General features: G+C 42.8%; 1 protein-coding gene across 17 annotated transcripts in view; it reads left to right on the top strand.

Annotated features, from left to right (window-relative positions):
• The window catches only part of ERC1 (ELKS/RAB6-interacting/CAST family member 1), a 430374-nt gene that overhangs the window by 242686 nt on the left and 170046 nt on the right, over positions 1–17642 (top strand). For 11 of the 17 annotated variants that reach the window (XM_077468912.1, XM_077468911.1, XM_077468906.1 and 8 more), the window contains one exon: positions 10299–10310. The exons of the other annotated variants lie outside the window; for them this stretch is intronic. In XM_077468912.1, the coding sequence (XP_077325038.1) occupies positions 10299–10310 (12 nt within the window). The remainder of the gene's footprint in view (positions 1–10298; positions 10311–17642) is intronic. 17 annotated transcript variants of the gene reach the window in all.

Raw genomic sequence — 17642 nt, 5'->3', positions numbered from 1 at the left:
GAGGAAGAGATATCTACCCTGGACATCTCTTTGGACATCGGAGATTAGAATAGGGCAATGTTTCGAAATCAAGATGGAGACACCTTTATATTTGGCTGTCTCATTAGCTGCATGATAAACAGTCGGGTAGTGATGGTCTTGGAGCTTAGGGATACTACCCATTTGAAAGTGGGTTTCCTGTAAAAGCACAATGTGTGTCTTGGCTTTTTGGAGAGTATACAGCAATTGCGATCATTTTTCAGGTGTGTTGAGTCCTCAAAAGTTTAGTGAGTATAGTTTAACTTGTATCGGAAGTTGCATGTGCCGTTGCTTAGCAATAGAATGAGTGGTGTTGTCCGTCATATTTGGGGGAGTGGGGTTGCGCGGTGGGGGATTGGGAAGTTCCTTTTGGGAAGCAGGGGGACGACGACTCTATATATGATAGTATTTGCTAGTGTAAAGCAGTTGCGTACGATATACCGATGAGGAGTAGGAGCTTGTCCAACCTCCTCAGATGGGGGTTTGAATCAGAAAGGTACAGAGCGAGGAGGGTGACTGCACACCTATCGGAGTGTCAGCACCACTATACGCTACTGTGTGGGGGTTGACCAATACCACACTATGAAGAATGTCTAAGTAAGTGTGAGGTAGCCTGCCACCCCAGGTTATTATGATTGGTTAGGTAGGAGGTACAGTCCCTTGAAAAGAAAAGAGATGGGGGGACATCTAGTATATAGTTAAATATTTAAAATGGACCCAGTTGGGGGATGGGGAAATGAGCTAAAGAAGTACCTGCATTGATACGGGTGTGAGGTACAGAAAACAAATTAGGCAAAAGAACAATAGTATGGAACCCTGTCCAATGCTGGAGGACCCAACGCCAATCGCCCTGTGTATACCAGCATGAGGACATGCAACAGGCAGGCAGTGTTAAAAATCTAAATCATGCTTCTTTAGAGAGGGTTCAGCAATAACACATAGAAAATAAGAAATTCTGTGCAAACAATCAAAGTGGTTGAAAATAGTAAAGAGTTTTACCAAAGCTCTTAAAATGCTTCGTCATGCGTTATCTCACAGTATATATACCTACTGCAAAAGTCCTTGGCGGATATATTGAGGACTCCTGTGAGTTGGAGTTTACCACCCTGTGGGTTTAAACAGTTCAGCACTGTTGGGTGAAAGGGGGGGACTCCTGTCCTGTAGGGGAAGCATTCACTATTTTTTCTCCTTTTAAGTTCCCCTGTGCGAAGGAACACGTAATGGAGTTACCCTCCATATTCCAGAGGATTTACTATTAAACTGAGATACTCGATTCCCCCACAACGGCTAGTGAGATAGGTGGTATGAGCTGGAACTTTTAAAAATATGAAGTTCGGTGTGTCATGTAAGGTAGCCAATTCTAGACAGAAGTATCTTGCATCTTTAGGCGTGACCATCTGTCTGGCAAGTCTACTAGTTAGTGGGTGTTTAGAGACCCTTAATCAGGTATTGTGGCATAAAGTTGGTTCCGGTTACCAGGTTGTATGAGGATCTGGCAGTGCGGTATGTTTTCTGCTATGAGCCTGCAATACTCATAGGTGGGTAAGAGTTCCACATGTGATGTGGCGTTCAGGCTTTAGGGTTGAGTTCTGCTCATAGCTGGTACTTGCTAGGGGTGAGATGTGAATATCCGCTCACCTGATCTGGGAAGGTCCTGGCGCCTAAGTTCTTGTGTGGATAGTTCAGTTGGCAAGTTGTTCTTCCTGTTCCTGTATTGGTGGGGCGTCTGTGAGAGGCGGCATCCTTTCTGTGTACTGGTGTCATCTCTCAGCGTCGGCTGTTGATGCGTCCTTTGAGTCCCTACTGGAAGCGTGTTGGGATGCGTGATGACGTCTGGACCACCCCTGTTTGTGAACCTCGGGGCGGTATGGGTATTGTAGTTTCACCTCAGAGGCCGTCGATGACCGTGTTACAAATCTTACAAGCGAGAAAGTGTATTGCAGGGCATAGAGCTGTTGGTTATCATTAGAGATAAAGTTTTCAATAATGTGCAACACTGCCTTGGTAGGTATCACAGCGTCAGAAACAATAACCAAATAACTGGGTGAATAGAAACCACGGGTAATAAACTGTGATATGTAAATCAAAACTGGGTTAATGGAATCTTAGCTGAGAGAAAACCTGTGAAAGATTTAGCGATCACGGCGGGCTCTCCTGGATCTCGGTGAATTGGATAGGCTGAAATCCTGGTGAGGATTGCGAGATATATCCTGGTGTCTGGGTCCTGAAAGAGATCGTGGCTTGCGGTACCTTGTTTCTTGAGCCTCCATGGGTTCCTCCTGTTTTGTCCAGTCTGCTAACTGCATGCTGGAAGGTGGCGTACCAATTGGGGACATCCACATGGGGATGCCTAGGGTATCACAGAAATGTGGTAAATCCTTTTAGCAGTGCTGTACGGCCATGACTTGTGATGGACAGGCAGAAAGGAAATTTCCATTTATAGTTGATACCCTTAGAGCGGAGGGTATCCAGCAGGGGTCTCGGATCTCGGCAGTGTTGCAGTGTTATCCCAGAGAAGTCCTGGAAGATTTGAATTGTTGCTGTTTCATATGTTAATTGCTGTCTGCCTCTCGCTTGTTTCAGGATTTCCTCTTTGAGCCTGTAGTCTACTAAACAGCAGACTATATCCCTAGGGGGATCAGTATCTCTGCCTCTAAGTCGCAAGGCGCGATGGATATGTTCCACATCAATGGTAGTTTGCTGTGGTCTGTTCAGTAAGCCGTTGAAGAGGCTAGCGACCGCCTGGGGGATTCGTTCCCCTTCAATAGTTTCTGGCATACCTCTCACCCTCAATTTATGGTGCCTACCCCTGTTGTCCAGGTCTTCCATGTGGCGCTGCATATCCCTGAGCTACAGAATGTGGGCATCTATCTTCCTGGTGGCGCGACGGCTGACTGTCTCATGTTTGTCCGTCGCCATCTCCACAGTGTGTACTCTATCCACCAGGGCATGTATGTCTATGTGAAGCTCTGAAATGGCCGCTAATGGTGTCCTTAAAGAGGAAGTAAACCCTGATGGGTTTACTTCCTCTTTTTTTCCCTGCAAAGGTAAAGCATAATGGACTACTATGCATCGCATAGTAGCTCATTATGTGTCACTTACCTGACACAGGAGCCAGCGAAGTCGCCGCTGATCCCTGTAGTCCGCCGCATCCATCTTGCTGGTGGCGTCTCGCAGCTCCGACCAATGACAGCGGCGAGGCCGCGATGACGTCACTCCCGCGCATGCGCACGGGAGTCGCGTCTCGCAGCTCCGCCTCTGCCATTCGGCGAAGCCGCGATGACGTCACTCCCGCGCATGCGCACGGGAGTCGACAAATTAGGCAAATCCATTCTTGGATTTGCTGCATTTAGTGCGCCTGCGCGCCGCTGTCTACGGCGCATGCGCCGTAGACAGCGGTGCCCATTTTCGGGCAAATATCTCCTAAACCATATAGGTTTAGGAGATATTGCTTGGACCTACAGGTAAGCCTTAATCTAGGCTTACCTGTAGGTCAAAGTGGTTTGAAGGGGTTTACTTCCTCTTTAATGCTTGCGGCGACAGTTTGCAGATCCTGCATACTGAGATGTGGCTGAGGAGGTGCGTCCATTCCTCCATTACATGTATTGCCTGGTGGGGCAGAGGTGGATGGTGTTTTGGAAAGGAGAATCACTGTGGGAAGAAGGGAGCACCTCTGAGAGCGGCCCTGGGACTGTCGCCATGTTTCCCCTGCTGGTTCTGAACATCTCAGGGATATTCTGGCTCAATCCCCTGTTTTGTTCACGTGTGTCTAGAAGCAGTGCCCATAGTTTTAGCTGGGTTTTGGAGTAAGTGTACCTCCGTTTTTGAGCGAAATGTTCCTGAAGTGACAGGAGCTTTCAGCTCCAGCGTCCATTATCCAGCTTAGGTCAGGACACGCCCCCACCAGTGGGATATTTATATACGGGCCTGTCATGTAAGTAAAGGTGTGGGGATTTACCTAGGTATCCTTTGAAAATTAAAGAAAAAGATGGCGCATTTACATGGAGAGAGGGCTAGAGATTGGAAAGGTTGAGGAGCAGGGGGATTGATAGAGGCAGAAGAACAGATAGAGACAGAGGGATGGATAGAGAGAGATTGTTAAAGACAGAAATATAGAGAGATCTCTAGAAATAGTGAAAGATACAGAGAGAGAGATACTGTAGATGTAAATGTTTATTAAGGGTGACACTCTAGACCACCACTGGTTTGCATAGGAACCAAGAACAAGGGAAAAAGATCGGACTGTACAGGCCAGACAAGGATTCATAAGATAAAATATCTCGTTTTTATTATACATGATTAAAAAAAAAAAACGTCATTAAAACAAAGTGTTTAACCCCCCAAAAAATAGAGATCCTGTTCCTTTAAAGCAGATTAAACAGCACAGTGCTTGTGCTGTGTAATCTGCCTCTCTCCAAACTGTAAAAAACCTGGCTGATCCTGCCACTTCCTGTGTCCCCATCTCTGTGCTGATCACAATAATCAGGGCTTCTGTGCCCTGACCACTGTGATCAGCATACGTCCCTTTGTCATCCGCAGCTCTTCTCTCTGCTCTCATTTCTCCCCCTCCACCCCCTCCTCCCTGCCTGTCAGCTCCGTGATTTGTGTCTGAGCCCTCCCCCTGCCGCTATTAGTAGAAATTAAAAATTATAAATGGTCACTGGCAGCCCCTCTATTATAGGCGGGCATAGTACACTGTATAAGTCTTTTATAATAAGGAGGAACGTAAATACCTTTTAAGAGCAATCTTCAAGCCAGTCATGTGACTCACGGTTGGTCTCCAGGTCTACTGCGGGAGGGGCTGAGCGGCCATGTGACCTCCCTGGATGACGTCAAAGGGAGATTTAGGCCCCTCCTGCAGTAGCCATGTATCTGAGCTGTACAGCAGCCATGAGTGACGTGACCTGCCTGAAGATAGCTCTAAAAAGGTATTTAAAATGCCTTGTATTCATAAAAGACATATACAGTTTGGTATGCCTGCCTATAATAGAGGGGCTGCTAGTGATTTATACTTTTGGTTTAAAAACCACTTTAATATATGGTGCTCGATTGATTGACTGTACATGGAACAATATTATTGCTATTGATTGATACATCCAATAAAAAGAAATCCTCATGTGTCAACACATTTTGCTGAAGTTATGCTTTATCAGGACGCACGAGTATAGTACAGTAATCCTCTCAGCATCGCATATGACCTCCCGGGTGAGCACCGGAGCAAACAGCGAGGACAAGATCAAGATCTCAACAGGGCACCTCAAAACAACAGATCTATTCTATATATTCCTGAAGCCAAAGGAATATAAAAACTAGATCTGTTTTTTTTGAGGTACTACTCACTGTGAGAGCAATAACTGTGGCACCAGACCTCCTGTATGCAGGGCAGCTGATAGAAATCATGGGGCCCCATACAGCATACCTGTCTGGGGGCCCCCTTTAGCCCCACCCTTATCCTCTTCCAGGCTTTCAGCGGCTGCAGGAGGAAATTGGAGAGATCGGTTCCTCTAGATCAGTGTTTATCAACATTTTACCAGTCATGTTACAATATATTGCCTCTTTACTGCCTGTCAACTGTCTCTGAAAAGCGATCTGAGCCTGGATTGCTTTTCAGAGGAATGGTGTTTTCTTGTTGGTATTATGAACCGCTCTAAGAAAATCAGCTCTGATCGTACAGAAAAAGGGCGTCAAGTTTAAAAGTAGTGTATACACACACACACGCGCACATATACAAATATGCATATAAATACATACACACAGATATAAATGCACACACATATACATACACACGCACGTAAATATACACACACATAAAAGCACACACAGACACATCTCTTAAACGGTAGCTGTCTGCTAAGGAGGACCTGTTGTTACACATGGCAGAGGTCATGAGGCTAGATTTGCATAGCAGCCGGCAACTTTTTTTTGGGACAGGGGGACAAAAATGACAGATTTCTGGCCATGCTTTCTCAACAGAATTGGCCCCTCACTTCTACTGTATATCCAAAATCTGTGCATTTGAAGGGTCTATTGTCTCCTTTCCCGAGGGGATACTGTGAGAATTTACCATCTACTATAGTCGGTTAAATCCCTCTTCCCTGCCCTCTGATTTTGAGCACACACACATGCATAATTACAAACATATACAGTTTGCTTTTGTTTTAATTGTCAGCAGCACTATACCTTCAATCTCCATGCCGGGTACTGACCTCTAGGGGGAGGCAGAGAGCACAGTACACACTGCAAGCCAGCTCTCCCTTTGCTTTCCCTTTCAGTGTAACTCTAAAGAGTGAGATCGAGTTCCTGCATCACCGATTTACACATCAGCTGAGGATCAGGCAGCCACTTCTCTAACAATTCAGGCATGGGGGGGGGGGCACACGCGCCCCCTGCAGCATGCAGCCCAAGCTCAATGGTGACCCCTATATGTCTGCTCCTGCCTTAAGCAGAAGGAGATGAATCACTCCGCATGGGAAGGGAATGTGCAGGGCGGGACTTGAGCCAGTTGTGGAGTGGCTGCGGAAGTGACATGCTCCCGAAATAGAAAAAATAGTACCTCACATCCACAAGAACAAAACATGAATACGGAGGCACCCAGAAAGATGAAAAAAGCTCAGATAAGTCGGATGCTGGCTGAGACTTTTTTTTTTTTTTTTTACTCTGCATTCTTTTATTCTCTGATTGCCGGGCCCCCCTGCTGGCTGGGCCCGGTACAGCAGGGCCAGTTGTACTGGCTTATCAGCGGCCCTGCCTGTATGACTGTGAAATGGTAACCTGTAAAGGCTTTTAAAACATTGCTCATGAAGATTCTTAAGTACCATAGTTTGTCGCCATTTGAGGACTGTACGCAATCATTAAAGGTGATATGCTAGGTGTCTATTTATTTGGCGTAACATCATCTTTTATATTCTACCAAAAAATTGTGTATTTTATTTTGTTTTATGTACACCAAAATCTAATTCATGTGAATCTTTTCCTGAGAATTTTCATTTGATTAACCGCTTCGCAAATATTGTGTGGACATTGAAATTGCAACAACATCCATTTTATTCTGCTTAAAACCTATATGTGTAATGTTTGTAGTTCCAAGTCATTTTCTAGCAGAAAAAAAATGGAAAATGAAGATTTTTACATATATGAGAGAAATGCCAGAATTGTTCCAGTTTTAAAGCTGTTAACTTATATTTACACGTTTGCAATCAGATTTGAGGAAACCCATTATACTTCATCTTTCATGTGTTCCCATTAACACAGTCAATCCAAAAATAATAAAAAATAAAATAAAAAAAAATCATTTTTACTTTTCTAGTTTTTTTCTTTCCAAAAGATTTATACATAGAACTAGAAGGTTTTCTGAATAATTTATTTTTCAATAGTTTTTATTGAAAGTGTTTTTCAAAGGTAAAAAGATAGAAACATACAAAAATAACGCCAACAATCGGCCTTGCTAATGTCATACTTGAGTGAACAAAGTACAAGACTTGCAATGCAGGTGGCATACAACAATAACTTGAAAATTACAGTATTAATAAACCATAGTAATACATACTGACAGTCATAAAATCACCAGTAGAAATTATCATTAACGTCACAAACGTAAAATAAAATGAGGGAGGAAAGAGTCCAAGTTGTGAGCAATATTTTCTGAATAATTTCAAAGTGAAATTAGAGGAATTAACTGAAGCAAAGTGCCTGTGCATACAATGTAGCACCCAAGCCTTGAGATCTTTTACCCTTTGTTAGGGTCAGATTGCAAGCAAATCAAGTTTACAACTGATAATGAAGATCTATGAACATTACATACAGTGGGGGAAATAATTATTTGATCCCCTGCAGATTTTGTAAGTTTACCCACTTGCAAAGATATTAAGGTCTCATTTTTTTCATAGAGACAGAATATCAAACAAAAATACAGAAAAAACACATGATACAAATGTTATAAATTGATTTTCAGTTCAGTGAGTAAAATAAGTGTTTGATCCCCAAGCAAAACATGACTTGAAACCCTTGTTGGCAAACACAGAGGTAAGACGTTTCTTGTAGTTGGTTACCAGGTTTGCACACATCTCAGGGGAGAATTTGGTCCACTATTCTTTACAGATCTTCTCTAAACCCTTGAGGTTTCTTGACTGTCGCTTGGCAACTCAAAGTTTAAGCTCCCTCTATAAATTTTGTATAGGATTTAGGTCTGGAGACTGGCTAGGCCACTCCATGTCTTTAATGTGCTTTTTTTTTGAGCCACTCCTTTTGTTGCCTTGGCAGTATATTTTGGGTCATTGTCATGCTGGAAGACCCATCCATGACCCATGTTTAGTGTTCTGGCTGAGGGTAGAAGATTCTCATCCAAGATTTTACAATACATGGCCCCATCCATTGGCCCCTCAATGCAGCAAAGTTGGCCTGTACCTTTAGCAGAGAAACAGCCCCAAAGCAGGATGTTTCCACCTCCATGTTTAACTGTATGGAGGGTGTTCTTGGGGTCATAGTCAGCATTTTCTTCCTCCAAACACGGCGACTCGAGTTAATGCCAAAGAGCTCAATTTTGGTCTCATCTGACCACAGCAGTTTCTCCCAATCCTCTGAATAGTTTAGATGTTCATTGGCAAACTTCAGACGGGCCTGTACATGTGCCTTCTTGAGGAGGGGGCCTTGCGGGCGCTGCAGAAATTCAATCCATGGCAGCGTATTGTGTTACCAATGGTTTGTTTGGTGACTGTGGTCCCAACTGCCTTGAGATCATTCACAAGCTCCTCCCATGTAATTCTGGGCTAATCCCTCACTTTTCTTATGATCATCCTTACCCGATGAGGCGAAAGCTTGCATGGAGCTCCACACCGAGGGCGATTGATGGTTATATTGTATTTCTTCCATTTGCGAATAATCGGTCCAACGATTGTCCTCTTCTCACCAAGCTTCTTGCTGATGGTCCTATGGCCCATTCCAGCCTTGTGCAGGTCTACAATCTTGTCCCTGACATCCTTTGACAGCTCTTTGGTCTTGCCCATGATCGTGAGGTTTGAATGGAAGCAAGAGATTCTGTGGACGAGTTTCTTTGAGAGCACCTTCTTAAATTGACAGGACTGATCTGTGTACCACATGAGCACATACTGTAGCCAATCTGTGGGTGCCAGAATTATTGTTGGTTGGTAGGGGATCAAATACTTATTTTACTTACTGAACTGAAACTCCATTTATAACATTTGTATCATGTGTTTCTTTCTGGGTTTTTGGTTGATATTCTGTATCTATCATTTAAAATACACCTATGATCATTTATTTCTTTGTAAGTGGGCAAATTTACAGAATCTGCAGGGATTAAAATTATTATTTTTCCCACTGTAGAAGAGGAAAGCTAAGTAGGACTTTTAAGCAAGTAAAAAAGGTAACCAGCTGTTTTTCAATATAGTCATGCTATGTAAATGGGACATATAAACAAAAAGTAGGTTTTATCCCTATTTGACTGCAAAAGTGGCAATATATTTTAAAACTAACAAAATACATAAGTACCCTAATTAGTGTTAATATTAAATCCCAGTTCCTGCACTGCAAGGGTTAAATGCTTCTAGAGGTGTCAGAATAAGAAGAAATACTTTATTCCACTCTTCAGTGGTGCAAACTGCCCCCTACAGCCTCCTCTCTAAGCCCCTCACAGCTGCAGTCACAAGCTTGTCCTTACCACATACAGTAGGGGGTTAATAGTCCTGTATTCTCTGGGATGATGGTAAGGGAGAGGGGGGAAATGTTGGAGCCAGCAAGAGCAGTGGTAAGGCAAATAATAATGCATTTTACTGTAAACCCCAGACCTAAAACGCATTTAAGCCTTGCAATGCGGGGGTCCTCTGTGATTTTTTTTTCTCATTTGTAAAGTTGGGCTTCTGATCACCTGTGAAGCAGGAAAGCATTTTTCTGAGCCCTTCTAGGCCCCCCTGCATTGCACTGCACTGTCAGTCTCTAAAGACTGGGTGGACATACCTAAAAATATTTTGGCAAGTACAACAGTTTCCATGCATGTATTTCATCTGTGTATTTCTGTTTGCCCAGATTTCAGCTTTTAAAAGTAACCTAGAGACAAACAAGTCTGCCCATTGTTTCTAAAGTTAACATAGGAATCTTATTGGCAGACATTTTGACAATGAAGTGATGTAATGAGTGGTATGCTGTCTTCCTCTTTTTTTCCTCTGCATGTCTCTCTTGTTATTAATAGCCTTTCTCCATGTTCACTAACTCTTGTTTCTTCAACTTTCTCTTGCTTCTCTTTTTTCTGGACACATGGCTTGGCACAGTATGACATCACGGTGAGTGGATCTGGTACATTTCAATTTTTGAGTTTGATTGGTCCTTTGTCAAAAGCAACCTCTGGTTTGTGACAGAAGTCATGCACAGCTTCAATGCCAGAAGCTTTGTATTAGACTCCAATTTCCAGTTGACTTACTGGTAAAATAAAATTCACTGTACATTTTACTAGAAAACATTTTAAAAAGAATGAGTCAGTTTGAATGCTTCTCTTTTGAATTGCCCAAGGACAGGATTTCCCAACAAAATTTTTTTTTTTTTTAGTGTGTACTATAAGTGACCATGTTTTTGTTCCCTACTTATCTCTCCTTAATGCTGCACCGCTTTTCACTAACTGTCATTGAGCATGTTCACAACTGACACTAAAACCGTGTTAAGGGATTCATTGCTTGAATTACATAATCCTAAAGCTGGATACACACTATACAATTTTCTGTAGATTTTTTCCTTCAGATTTACCAAAACCATATAATGTGAGGTCAAACCTTAAAGGGTAACTCCACTTTCGTGGGAGGGAAGAATAGCAAATAAAGAAAAAATAATATAGTGGATATGATTGCGACACTAATCATTTTGTAATTGAATAGTGTTAAAAATGACTTTCCTTTTCAATCTGCAGTCAATGTAATTTTCTGAGACTACATTGCAATATGGCTACCTGGATTTTTCTGTACACAGAATGTGTATTGACTACTCCCCAGAAACATAATTTCCTGCTTGTGTGATTGGCTCACACATTTTCCCAGAAGTCTGCCCAAGATGCAAGTCAGATTTCAGGCATCCCTTGCAACAAAAATTTCATTTTTTGAGATATACTGTATTTTTAGGGGTTGAAAACAATAAAAAAAAAATATTCTGATCTGAATGGTGTGCTAAAATATTTTCCAGTGCCTGTGAAATGGAGAGTGACCATTACCATAGAAAGTATTGGCAGCGTATGGCAGAGTATTGGCAGGGTATCGGCAGGGTATGGCAGAGTATTACCAGGGTATGGAGGGATGGCTGTGACTGCACTTGTCACAGAGCAGAGCTGTGGGGACTACAGATGCAGCCCACAGCGCTGCTACCATCCGAACTCTCCCCTCCACTGTACAGAGCTGTATACAGAGGGGAGGCAGAAGCCGTGGCCTTTCCTAAGGCCGAGGCCTCAGAGCGCTCCGGATCATGTGCGGGGGGGCGGTGTCAATCGTATATTTGCACCATAAGAAGCAGGTACATTTTCCCCCATGTTTCTGGGGGGAAAAAGTGCGTCTTATAGTCCGAAAAATACAGTACTTTCAATAGGAACCCTTCTAAAGGGATGCAGGCCCAGCAGATTTTCTCATTCATTAGTGCTCTGTAGCTCCGCACCTGACAGTTAATTATGAAAACACTCCTATTAGACCTACTCAGAACAGAGGCACAGAGAAACACACAGGGATTTTTTCAGAATAAAAAAAGGTAGGAATCTGCAACAAATTTTGTTAAAATCCTTGTAATGTACACAGATCACCCAGAGGGGAATGTTATTTTCTCAACAAAAGTGGAGTTACGCTTTGAGTTTCAATTTGTATTCAATCAGGCAGGCCCTTGCACTACATGGTTTTGGTAAATCTAAAGGAAAGTGGACAACAAAAGTTGTATAGTGTGTATGGAGCTCTTACAAGGCAAAGACAAAATGCAGCTGTCACAAAAAGAAAAATTAGGAGACACACAGAATCTTGCATTAATATGAATTTGGTGTCTAGCTTTTCTGCTTGCTTGACGGATTTATTGAGAGGTAAATCAACAACACAGAAAGCTGTTTATTATTTGCATTGTTTAATACTAGATTTTAGCATAATGCACACAGCTGTACAGCGTGCAGAGCCTACGTAATTACATTACTAGGACCCACACTGTGTACAGTGACGCATTGGAAGGTGCAGCTGTACACTGTAGTTGTGTAAAGCACCCAGATGCGCACCGATGCATATCCAAATGCAGATAGTTTGCGTTTGGAGTATAAGTTATTGTGCATGCAGGTGCTTTACACACCCCCCCCCCCCCCCCCCCCCCAGTGCACTACCATGTACAGTCAACTTCTAATGCATCTGAATAGGTGGCTGTACTTAGTTTTAATAGGTCCCGGGAATGTCAATGCACAAGCTTTGCGTGCGATTTGGCCCCTTTACGACCATGCACATGAGGCCTTCTTGTGCTTCATATTTTTGCTCTTGCTTATGAATATAAATGCCTGCTTTTTTTCTATAGACGGTTTATTATTTTTACCTATAGTAACGTGCTATTATGTGCTTTCCTTCTCTCTCTACTTGGCTTTTGTAACTTGCCTTGTAAAGATCATTCCTGCTGGTGTTTCCTGGTTGGAGTCAGAAAAGTGTTCGAATAGAGTGGAAAGGAGATGAGTTCAGATGAAATTGTAGCAAGGTTTAATAAAAAAAAAATCACAATTGCAATTAAAGAACCATTTCATCCAAAATTCGTCTATGAAGGTTCTCATTTATCCAGGTCATGGTATAGCTAGTAGTAGTTTGCCACATATAGCTGGACTTTGTCATATTGAAAATATTTCATGGCTTATTCCAAGCCACCTCCTCAGTTCTAATGAGTGCCAGGAACATACCCTACCATTTATATCCATATATCAAAGTAACACTGATGCCAGTCATGATGGAATGTGTAAGCCAGTTGTTGATTGTCCAATAACTGGATGGGAGGTGTGAAATTTGTAGAACCTTTCACGCCTCTCATTTTCAAAAATCAATCCACATCAAACTGGAACAATTATCCACCATTCCAAAATATCTCTACCCTTACTACAAAGATGCTTTAAATTACATGCGACAAGGCAGCCACCTGCATTCGGAAACCCTCCTGGCTTTACTATGTATTGAAGCTGAACACGGATGATACTAATTGGGCAAATGATCACCCTATATCTTTGGTTGTTATACCACTTTAACCTACAGGTAAGCCTATAATGAGGCTTACCTGTAGGTACCATGAATTTCTCCTAAACTTGCAGCGACGTCACATGCGCACTGAAGAAACTGCTCGCTCATGCTGTTCCTTCAAGAGCTGTGCCTTGATCGCTGGCTCCCACACGCATGCTCGGGAGTAACATCATTGCGTCTCCGGCCAAACACAGTACCGGAGCCTGCGAACCCGGAAATAACTCTGGAAGACATGTTTTTATCTAAGGTAAGTATTTCATAATGAGCTAGTATGCGATGCATACTAGCTCATTATGCCTTTTGTCTTGCAGGTTGTTTTTGTTTTGTTTTTGTTAGCAAAAAGTTTGGCTCTTAGGCTTAACGCTGGCATTTGCAATCTCATCCATATAGACCAAGTGGAATTTATGCCCCTTCGCCCCGCAAGAGATAACGTACGTCGAGCCACAATCTTGATCAAGCTATTTGTAAGCGTAACATCCCATCCATGCTCCTTTTTTTTTTTTTTTTCCCCTTAACTTTAAAAAAAACATTCAGCACTCTGTCCTGGCCTTACTTGTTTTATTTACTTAAACAACGGGGCATTGGGGCTCAGTTCTGCACCTGGGTGGCTGAATTATACTCCTCTCCTCAGTCACCTGTTAAGTATGAAGGCTTTCAGTAATCCACCTTCCTTATTTTTAGTGGAGCAGACAAGGCTGCCCTGTGTCCTCACTGATTTGCGGGCTGGCTAAAGAGCCTTTATCTCAACTCGTATGTGACCATCCTGATATCTCGGGCCAGGAGTTGCTTGTCATCAATGCAAACTCCGCTTTGTTGCTGATGACATTTTGCTGTTTATCACTAAGGGATGGGGAGAAACTGGCAGGATCAGCCAGGTTTTGTTAGGTGTTACAGGGGGCCAAATGACACAGGACAAGCACTGCGTCATATAAAATGCTTTAAAGAAGCAGGATCCATTCTTTTTTTGGGGGTTAACAAGCGCTTTAACCAGGGCGTTGATCTTCTTTATGTCCTGCTCTAAAACATAAAAAATACTTTTCTTTCCACTGTCTTGATGTGATATGCACTGTCAGGAGTTTACCTCTTAGCTGCTGTCTCTTTTTGGTAATATGATTCCCTTTTTGTACCTCCTGGGATCTCCATGCTTCTCTCACCACCATTGCTGGGTTTCCCTGCTTCTCTCACACCATTGCTAGGCAGATAAGACAAGTTATCCTTAGAATCTCTGCTTTAAAAGTTAGGGTTAACTTCCTTTCTAAAGACATGCTCTATCATAACTGTACTATCATATCTGTAGTATTTTATGGGATTTTAAGCTTCAGGCATCTGTTTCTCAGATTTACAAGGGCCACCTAGGCGCGTTTGTTAAATTCTACCAGGTAGACAGTTGGGCCTTTTCTGATGTCAGTTTTGGGCATAAGGTTCTACAAGCTGATCTATGGTTCTGTCAAGCCTTCCTTGACCTGTTTTGTTATGTTGGCCTTATACGTTCTTTGCTGTGTTGCCCAACCCTTCAGTTTGACTGCTATTGGACATCCCCCTCTTAATTATTATATGCTTGTAACCCAGTCAGAAAAGATCCAAACACAACACCAATCAATCTCCTGCACTGTGTAGTGTACCTCTACATGACCATACACTCTCTGCTTTGATGCTAATTGTTGGATAATGCACTTCTCACTGCCCTCCACAGACTGGGGAAGCCAAAACTCTGGAACATGAAAAGAAACGAAAGGAACGTGGACCTAGCACAATATGCTCAGCAAATGGCTATTTAATTAATACAAAGGTGAGTATCATACTCACAAACATTGATTTCTTCAGAGGCACTGAGGAAGAGGAATTTCTCCAAACGCGTTAGCCAGTCTATGCTTCCATGGAGGTAATCCCATGTCATGCAGACAGTTCTTATGGACCTATGTGGAGGAATTTTATGATATTCTTATGATATTCTTTTACCACCAAGTCAATGTTTGTGCGTATGATACTTACCTTTGTATTAAATAAATACCCATTTATTGAGGATAATGTGCCACGTGCCTTCTGTTTCTTTTCATGTTCCAGAATGGTTAAACAGTCTGTGTATGTACTCCAAGAAATTGATTTTACTAGCAAGTCAAAAATCCTATTCTTGAAGTTTGTGCCTTTTTAACACATTGTTGTAAACTAAAGGCAGCAGACAAATATTATTACATTTATCTTGTATTGCAAACCCTGCGTAGTTACATTAATTTAAGGTTAAAGGCCCTTCCATGGATTTATATTTTAGGTAGAAAGGGATAAGCAATGGATTGTTGCACTGTCCTTTAATGCAAATGCAAACTCTGTTAGCATGCAGTCTAAGTGTTAGTCATCGGTAGTTGCTCATGGATTTATAACATCTCAGCTTTTCAGTTCTTGGTGCATTGTATTACGTAAGGCGGATGTGTATAGATGATGAGCATACTTGCTATAAGTGTGAAATCTCGGGGGATTAACACTGTTTGCCGTGATCATGGTGTGGCAGATGGCAGCTGTTGGGCTGTAGTGTATGCAGCAAATGACTTTGGGTAGGGGGCCAGTTTTTTTTTTGTTTTTTTTTTTAAGTGTCTTTAAAAATATGTAATATACTGCAGTGTACCAGTCTTTAGATGTGTGACTGGATTAATTTTCTTATCTTGGGCTTTTTCTCCTCCTCATTTACCTGTTCTACAATTAACACTTCCTGTCCTAGGGATTACAATACTTACTCGTTGTACAGTTCCCATGGGTGTACCTAAGCAGACATCCATGCAAAGGGTCTTTTTGCTTACACGAGATGCACAGGTGTTGCATGCATTCGCATGCATGCATTTCTTTTCATGTCTATTGAGATGCCTCAGCAGCATGGACATCCTTAAGTATAGGTGCGTGTCCTCAAACTCAGTCTGTATTTGGGGCCATGCACGTGCACAGAAGTCAAATTGTGTCTGTGTAGAGGCCAGTTTTGATAAATCAAGGCCTAAGGGTGCTATATTTTGCACTGACGGTGAAAACTTTTTTTACAATCTGATTTTTGGTTTTTTAATCTTGTACCAAAAAATCCTCCTGGTGTAGGTTTGAGTTTTTTAAAGCCCCTGTACTGAAAGTGATTTTGTTTACACAGCATTTTAGGATTACTGAGACATTCCTGAGTACAGTGACCCTACTGTTGTCATGCTCCAATCCTTGGAGCTTTGCAGAGATAGTTATCTTGTAAGCAAAATTCATTGATGATTCCCAGTGCCCCTCCAAGTGTTGAAGTGACCAAACATTCCAAACAGTCAGTTGCTTTTAGTAAGTGACCCCCCCCCCGGTAATCCTACGACACCTGGAATTAGAGGGCATTACCTGCATCCGGACTGGCGTCCCTGTGTGTCTTGGTGTGGTCAGTTTGTGTACATACTTCCATTATCCCCTTGTAAGACAGTTAAAGCTGCTACTGTGTCAAAACTGTTAATTGCTTCAGGTCGTCAAGGGTCAGAGAAATCGGACGCCTTGGAGAGCCTCAGTGCTGGAGTCAGGTGACAGTGACTAGCACAAACAATGGCTATGAGTAGATGACATCTGTGGATAACCAAAAACATTTGTGCTTGCCCACAGTTCGACTTGGCTCCCGTTGTTTCTAAATAGGTGGTAAACTTTAGTCATGGTCACAGAAGATAATTTTGTATATGAGCTCAGTTTGGGAATTCATCATATTAGCTGAGGGACTGATTTTTTTTTTTTTTTATGGCTTTTGAAATCCAGGACGGGGGGGGGAGATTTACTAACACTGGAGAACTCAGAATCTGGTGCAGCTGTGTATGGTAGCCAGTCAGCTTCTAACTTCAGCTTGTTAAATTAACCTTTCTCAATAAAAACTGGAAGCTTTAGTAAATCCCCCTTAGGCCCCTTTCACACTGTCGGACCGTTCAGGTCCGCCTGTCAGTTTTGACGGCGGACCTGAACGGGCATTCCATGCTAGTCTGTGGAGCGACAGATGTCAGCGGTGACATGTCCACTGACATCCAACCTGGTCCGATCGGCCAAAAGCAGGCAGATGGCCCTACGTTCGGATCCGTCACTGGCGGATCGGATCGGGTGAGATCTGATGAAAAAGGACATGCTGTCCGTTTTCATCTGATCTCTCCATAGAAACCAACGGTGCTCGCCAAGCCCCTACCCGATTAGTGAGCAGAGAGGGACCTGTCATCTGCCGGCTCAGCAGAGATCAACGGAGAGATCTCCTGCTATGCTGGCGGACAGAGGCAGACTCAGAGGCAGCGGATCCGCCTCATGAGAATGAAGCCTTAGTGTGTTCCCTGGTTCCCCTGTCACTTTTTGAAATTCTCTGGGAGTTTTTTTTTTTTTTTTAAACTTCCACCCCTCATTTTTTTTACACTGCTTGGGGACGTCCCTAAG

This window comes from Lithobates pipiens, unplaced genomic scaffold (genome assembly GCF_037356315.1).
Source record: "Lithobates pipiens isolate NorthernLeopardFrog02 unplaced genomic scaffold, aLitPip1_a1.2 Scaffold_8, whole genome shotgun sequence".
NCBI classification, from domain to species: Eukaryota; Metazoa; Chordata; class Amphibia; order Anura; family Ranidae; genus Lithobates; species Lithobates pipiens.
Note: the sequence above shows the minus strand (reverse complement) of the source record. Positions and strands in the feature narration are given on the sequence as shown.